At 36.5% G+C, this 8,181-nt stretch overlaps 1 protein-coding gene across 8 annotated transcripts in view; it reads right to left on the reverse strand.

Annotated features, from left to right (window-relative positions):
• Positions 1–8,181, reverse strand: part of LOC106870248 (zinc finger protein 474) — a 162,360-nt gene that overhangs the window by 33,769 nt on the left and 120,410 nt on the right. For all 8 annotated transcript variants that reach the window (XR_008265611.1, XM_014916303.2, XM_014916607.2 and 5 more), the window contains 2 exons: positions 6,827–7,134; positions 5,866–6,019 (listed from right to left, as the gene is read on the reverse strand). Coding sequence is in view for 7 of the 8 variants with exons in the window: in XM_014916303.2 (XP_014771789.1) it covers positions 5,866–6,019; positions 6,827–7,134 (462 nt within the window). In the remaining variant the exon portion in view is untranslated. The remainder of the gene's footprint in view (positions 1–5,865; positions 6,020–6,826; positions 7,135–8,181) is intronic.

The raw sequence follows: 8,181 nt of genomic DNA on the forward strand, positions 1-8,181 counted from the left end.
ACACATAAAAACGCAGGAATATAAATACCATTAACAGCCAAGAAAGTCTAGGAACATTGCTCTAAACACGGGAGACTAATTAGGAAATGTGAAAATGATATTAATAAAAACATCAAATTCGAGTACTGTAATTTTTCAATGTAACATGGTTGTAAAAAAATGGTGTTCTCTACATACAAACACAATCTGCATGTTAACGCACTGTGTGTGTGTGTGTGTGTGTGTGTGTGTGTCACAGTATCAAATCCTGCTGAGGTCAATTTTGCTTTTCATCCTTTCGGAATCGATAAAAATTTCCAGACAAGGAAGTGAATTGCTGGAAGTATTAAGGGATCTAGCAAGATGCCTTGTGGTATCTTCTCCGGCTCTTTGCGTTTTAACATCAACACCTGCAACGAAACTGGCTTCAAGGTGTATCGGCCAAAGTCAGTGACTTTTTCTTTGGATAAGCGTCAGTGGCGTGGAGAGAGATCTGCCTGCATAAGCTACTGCTAGTCTTTATAAAATCTTGTCCAGACTTGTACACGCATGTACAAATGCATAGTCAATGTTGACTGATGGCGGCTCTATAATATTGTGTGTGTGTGTGTGCCTGTGTGTGTGTGTGATTGAGTGTGTTATTTTGCAGAATTCAAGCCACTCACGGACAATGTGTGTGTGTGTGTGTGTGTATGTGTATTTGCGCGTGTGCTGATGTAAATGTGTGTAGGTAAAATTGTGCTCATGTAGTTGGTGTGTATGATCCTTTAGTACACAAGTGTGTGTGCTTCATTATTGTTTGCATGTGAGTGTGTGTCTGCACTGTGCATTCCATATATACGTATGATTGTGAGCATATCTTCTGTCCGCGAACCGCAAGTAGAAAATCTCATTGAATTTCTACAAATTCTCGCTGTACAACTAATGGATTGTATTTGAAGAATGTGAATAAGTTTGCTCTGTTCTAACTTGGAGAACCACATAATTTCTTGGTTTTTATTCATAGATCAGTGGATCTATGATAATAGAAACAAATGAAAATCTATTGCTTGTACATAAGATCTGTAAATTTCTCATTAAATCTCAAAAGATGCTCTTTTCTCTAATCTTTGACGAGATATTCACATTCACTTAGATGATGATTTCAATAACATTACACGACTTGCTTCTTTCCAATATAACAATATCTGGCCTAATGTGCTTATATCGATCTGCAGTTTTCATTGGACTGTCACAGCAGTGATCTTTAATTGTAAAGGTGTGGATACATTCTGGTTCTGGTGTGCCTCACTCATAGCCAACAGAACAATCCTTCCTGTGCATAGCATTATTTTTGTCAATGTTGTTGGGTTGGTATTCTCTAAAATGCGGGGTGTGTATCAATGCATAACTTTCGGGTGGTATAATGAGTATTTTACTACTGTTTAAGTGGGTCAGTCCGGATAACCTTGGTTCACATGGAACAACCTTATACTCAGAGTACCTATTTAGGAATTCTTTACCAAATCTCATGACGTCATTGTTTTCACCTTAGAGTATAAAGGTGATGTATTCATTTCTTTCTTTACTGTTCCGTAGGTGTCGTGTAAACGATACGATGCGGCATTCAAAGGCCGTTTGAACTGACCTCATTCTTCTGCCTCCATCTATCCATTTAGCATAAATCTAGTGTCACTGTTGATAACGAATTTACCGGTTCGTACTAGAACAGGCACTGTGAAATGGTTGCTGGATATAATTTTATTGAATATTGGCAGCTCTGACTTCGGTATCTTTCGATGTCTACTGAAGTATTCTTTTCTCGCTCACAGCATCGTGTGCAATATTCTCTTTATTTCGGAGATATGTGTAGCATACATCATTAGTGACAGAGCAGATAGTTTTGGCCATTGTTATCCATCTTCCTTGTCTGGTCTACAATCTTTTCTCTTTTGTCTATCAAATAAGAACATTCATCTTGACCAAATTAAGTTTCACTAGTTTTGTCTTTAATATCGTGAATATTACTTGAATACATTTTAAGGCTACATTAATGGGTGACATTAACTTCTCTTCCCTCTACAAATTTAATCACATAGCACTTGTATTTCCTTAACAGGCCTGAAAGGGGGTTCAATGATAGGAGAAAAACATTAGAGATAAGTTGTTACCCTGATATATTCCTATTGATAGCTTACTTCTCTTTAATAAGTACAGTAGTCGAAGTAGCTTTTGTCCTTATCCTGCGGACCATGCTGTTGACATAATGTCATAAACTACAGCCGCTGGAGCATTGGGAAGTGTAGCGACTCTATTACCCATGAATCAAACACTTTCTTAATTCGGCCGGAGTCAATAGACTTTGATAGTGCTGCTTCTCTTCTTTAAGAACAACTTTGGTGATAAGGTTTTTCGGAAAACACTTAAACTTCTATCAGCTCATCAGTCACCACGTTGTGTACATTGCAATGATCTTTCAAGAATACAATCCAGTAACCTATGCATAGCTTATATATAACATTTAAGCAAGTTACGGACTTTTAGATTCTTGTCGTATGCATCTCCTGGGTTTTAGATGCGAGTTAACTCTAAGCGAGATTAACATAATTTACATTATTTACATTCGACGGATATTTGTCCTCCTGTTGTTTGTTGCTAACACAACGTTTCGGCTGATATACCCTCCAGCCTTCTTCAGGTGTCTTGGAGAAATTTCGAACCTGGGTTCTCATTCCTAAGGTATTTTTGCATGTTATTATTTTAATTATTATTATTATTATTCAGGTCACTGCTTGGAATCGAACTCGGAATCTTGGGGTTAGTAGCCTGTGCTCTTAACCACTACGCCATATGCCCGTGGGCATATGGAACTGTATTAACATAATTTGTTCTTATGAAGAAGTTTACAATAGTTATATTACGGGGCGTGAAATTTCTGCACCAATAACTGAGTATTAGGTCTCTTCTCATGCAATTTTCTGTTTGTTAATTTTGCAGTAACTGTCAAGAAAGGTTCACTAATGATACTATGTACTTTAGGAGAAACTTTTGCATAATACTCGTTGTGCAGCTGAAAAGAAAACATTGCATCATGGTAATATTGCTTGTTTACATTCCAGATAATTCCCCAGATAACTCTACATAATTTGGGGGAAAGACTTTTACGACCTTTTGTGGTATGGTCATTCCCACTGCAATATACTTGGAGGTTTAACGCTAACTTGCGATGGATAATCCTACATTTTAATTTTTTTAAGGTAACGAAATTTTTCGCCTGCCGCTTGCATTTCGAGTTTAAGAGCAATTAGCTTAGCCGTTCATGTCTCTTGTTAGTATTTCCTATAAGCCGTTGATAATCTATCATAAAGTCACAGCTGACAGTTCGTAAATTCATTATTCACTTTATACTTAACACCACTATCCAATTACTTAATATTGTTCTTGCGTCTGTCGATAAGTTCTTGGAGAAGGTTACCCATTTTGGTTGTGTTTACCCGCTACAATAGATTGCTGTTACTGTTATCTGTGGCAAGAGGTAACTATCCCACAATACAAAAAGACATTCAATGTCCATAAGTTAGAAGCTTTAATTCATATAAATTGTTCTTTAACGACTTGATCGATCATAGATTCGGCAAGTTTCCTATTGACTCGTCTCATATAATTGTTAGATGATGTAAATGGCAAAGTCTTGTTCAAATTTTGCTGTTAGCTTTGTTTTGAGTAGTTTACATTCGCCATTCATTTCTCTTTGTTCATAAGCAGATACCGCTCGTTCGTGTAACGGCGGCAGCCAAATCTCAATGTTATTTTTCTATTATTATTGTCGATTTGGTTGTGGTCCGTTTTCTTTGGCGTTTTCTGGGGAGAAGATTACCCTGTTCTATCCATAATTTTAATTAATGTACGATTTTGGGGGCTAGTAGGAAAAGCAGCATATTTTTCTGAACGAATTGAAATGTAAATAGTTGGCGTACTTTAGATTCCAGTCGTTCTTCATCCTTTTCATGTAAATAGTCAAGAGATCGTCTTCAGCTTTTTTGTACAATTTATACAGTTCTTGATTCAATTCAAAAGTCCACTCGAATTTCTCGCGATGGTTCTGCGACCTGTGATAGTTGACTCCAGTTTCTTTTCCTGCCATACATATGTTGAGTTTCAGCTGATTTTCTCTGCATGATTATTGCTACAAACTTTTCTAAAATGATGCTTCTTCACATTTATTAGAAGATAACCACGTTTTTAACCAGGTTTATATCAAGGCAAAATGTTTTAGAGAATAGTCTTCATTACACAAAAGCTGAATACATCCCTTGTGCCGACGTGAATTTGATTCTATATTTCCTACGCAGTTTTCGCGCGCGCGCGCGTATGTGTGTGTGTGTGTGTGTGTGTGTAGCCTAAATTTGAGTAGTCCTTATTTCGTCATTTATATTACACTAGACCAACTCAGTATGTCAACATTTTAATTTTTCAATAATCAAATAATTCTGTTATTGGTGTTTTACTTCCATGTATTTTAGATTTAAGCAAATGTTTATTGATAGGTATTTTCTGACATGATGTTGCAGGAAGATTTTCGTTTTTCAAAGTCCATTACATGATACTACTGACAAGAAATCATAGATTCGCCATCACTGCTCAAGTCATTTAATACAGGCTACTTCAATACCTTCACTTGTAATTAAGCATCACCGAAATCATTGTATAATTAACATGTTTCATTAACTTGTAACTCGCTGCGCTAAATCTCAATTATCGTATGAGAGTTGGCTCTGACTGAAGTCTACATATTACAGTCCTTTTTCATTTGTACCAAACATTTCAATGAAACATACTTCACACGTATTTACAAAATGAGTCAACTCAACGAGCAAGAAGTATCTGCCAAATCTTCTTCAGGCGTGGTTGTGTAGTAAGAAGCTTGCTTCCCAACCACATGGTTCCGGGTTCAGTCCCACTGCGTAGCACCTTGGGCAAGTGTCTTCTTCCATAGCCTCAAGCCAATCAAAGCCTTGTGAGTGGATTTGGTAGACGAAAACTTAAAGAAGCCCGTCGTATGTATGTCTGTATTTGTATGTGTGTCTTTGTGTCTGTGTTTGTCTCCCCATCATAGCTTGACAACTGATGCTGGTGTGTTTACGTCCCCGTAACCTAGCGGTTCAGTGAAAGGAGTCGATAAAATGAGTACTAAGCTTACAAAGAATAAGTCCTGGAGTCGATTTCTTCGACTAAAAATCAATTTAAGGCGGTGCTCCAGCATGAGCGCAATCAAATGACTGAAACAAGTAAAAGTATCCTCCGAGATTCAGTGTGGAAAATTACATCAATACACCAAATTTTAAAATTTTCACGGTTCGACAAGAGACCGATAGATCGCCATGTTGGCCCGCTGAAATCTACAAGTTTTTTTATTCTCTCTCTCTCTCTCTCTCTCTCTCTCTCTCTCTCTCTCTCTCTCTCTCCCTCTCTCTCTCTGTTTATTTTCTCTTATTCCTTTCTTTTGAAGAGCGTAGGCTCGAAACGTGAAAGACTTTTTCATTTTTCCCGAGCGTCAAATTAATACACTTGTTCATACACCTGTCTTCGTCTGCTTTTCTATAAATTTCAACGATAGAATACATTCTAGGCTTACAAAGAATAACTCCTTAGGTCGAGAATAAACCATACCCAACCGTTTTTAAATAGATGAAACATTAGATAATGTATTTTTAGATGCATAATGGCTGAAATAAAGGCGAGATAGTTATGACCGAATCATACTTGATCAGAACTGATCTGGAGCTAAATAACTATCAGACAAATAAATGTTCAATTTAATTTAAGCAAAGGAAACAAAAGAAGAAAAAAGTTTGATGCAAAATAACATTCAAATATACATAGATACATGATTAAATGATAACCTACCTCCCGGGTTTTAGATTTAAGTGTAGACGTAGATGTTTCTTGCTTTGGTTTACAACATTTTTGGTGCACTATTAAACGATCTGGAAGAAACGTACGTGCACAATTTTCGCAAGCTACGAGGCTTTCTTGAGAAATTTTCCAAGCCATTTCATTTCTTTAAAAGAAAAAAAAATATCAAATGATACACAGGAATAGTTATGACATATAATCCAATGACGGATCCTCTGCGAAATAGCAACCGAATCTTTCACAAGCAACATTCAATGTATGGTAATCTTTATATCCAACTTAACGTGGATGTCTTGTTAGAACATCGAATTCTGCATTGAGATATCCTATCAAATAGGCGCTTAGTGCATAAAAGTACACACAAAAATCGTAGCAGACCAGAATCGGCTGTCATGGCCCTGTCTTAGCCTCGAGGGATACTCTGCTTGGTGCATATAAGTACACACATGGATTGTAGAAGAGGAGAATCGTCTGTGAATGGCACTAAAACTACCATATCACGTGATATCAGTCTACTGGACATCATCAGTCAAATCTCATTGATACGATATATAGAATATCAGCATCTTTTAAGACAACAATGTCTAAAATAGCCAGCAGGATTATTGAAAATTGTTTATTAGCTAAGAACGCAGTATTCAGTGTTCTAACAAGACGTCTATGTTAAAATGAATATAAAGCTAACGTTTTGGTACACATACTGCTTCCGTTGCTAAAGGTTAACTCTCAATGTGCTTTGTCTTTTTTAAAAGAACTCATTGAAAAATGTAAGTCTTGAAATGGTCAAAGCTAGGACAATTTTGCTCATAGGTCGGCTCGTGCAAGACTGATATGAGACTAAATTACAACAGTGGCATACACAGCATACAATTATGTATGCATACACACATTCCCATTGTATAACATTCAGCACGACTCAATTAAAAAAAAAGGATGTGGATTAGAAGTTTACCTCTCATTACCGGTGACAGAATCTGCAGGTTTAATAGGTAATGGCCGTCTCATCTTTGGTGGCAGTTTGCTGTTCTCTTTCTTCCATTTCTCCAAACATTTTGGTTCGTGTATTGGCAACGACTTACTACCGAATTCTCGTCCGCAAATGTAACACATGGGCAGAATCGGTCCCTGTGAACGGAATCCTAATTTTGGTTCAATTTTGGCCGGAGAAATTCGAGATGATCTCTGTTTGACTGATATCTTGGGGGAATGAGACTTCACCTTTTGAGACAGCTCTTGCTTTTTGCTTTGAATGCTTTGTTCCTGGCATTTATAAGAAAATCAAAGTAAGTATAATGCATACACACTCAAGCATACTAACATACGTAGATATATACATACATACATGCAATGCACACATGTGTGTGCGTGTGTGTGTATATGTATATATATATATATATATATATATATATATATATATATATATATATATATATATATATATATATATACATACATATATATACATATACATAAATACGTGTGTGTGTATATATATATATGTGTGTGTGTATATATATGTATACGTGTGTGTGTGAGTGTGTGTGTGTATGTATGCATATATATGTGTATGTATGTATATATATATATCAATATTTAGGTGGCGACTAAGTACACAGACCTATACATATAAGGTTTGCATGTGAGAAAAGCTCATGAGTTATTGTAAGAGACAAATAGAAAAAAAAAGAGTAAAGTACATACTCGGGGTATATTCCTAAATCTATTCAAAACAACCACAAACAATTGTTTGTTTGCTTCCTACGTACATATATACATAGTAACTTACAAACACACACACACACACACACACACACACACACACACACACACACACACACACACACACACACACACACACATGCGCACCCACCCACACATAAATGAGAGTGTATGTGTATATGTATGAGTGTTTAGCCCTGAAAGGCTCCGAAACGGTGCATCCTCGAGAATAACGAATTTGATTTTCGAAATCTGCGTCTCAAAGAGAAGGTTGATCGTAAACAAATAATCAAAAAATATAATTTACTACCAGAAATAACTCAACTTTGAAATCAAGAAATCTTCTACTCACTATTAGTCACCACCAAGCTCTCTCATTTATGCCTTCCCCTCTCTCTTTATATATTTACCGCACACTTCATTACTCCGTCTCTCTCTGTCTCTTTCTTTATCTCTCTCTCTTTCTCCCCCCTCTCTCTCTCTCTCTCTCTCTCTCTCTCTCTCTTTATACGTATTAACTTTCACGCATTGCTTTCATTTGTTTAAAACTTCGTCTTCTAATGTTTACTTTCATTTGATGATATACAG

Source organism: Octopus bimaculoides, chromosome 15, assembly GCF_001194135.2.
Source record: "Octopus bimaculoides isolate UCB-OBI-ISO-001 chromosome 15, ASM119413v2, whole genome shotgun sequence".
In the NCBI taxonomy this organism is placed as follows: Eukaryota; Metazoa; Mollusca; class Cephalopoda; order Octopoda; family Octopodidae; genus Octopus; species Octopus bimaculoides.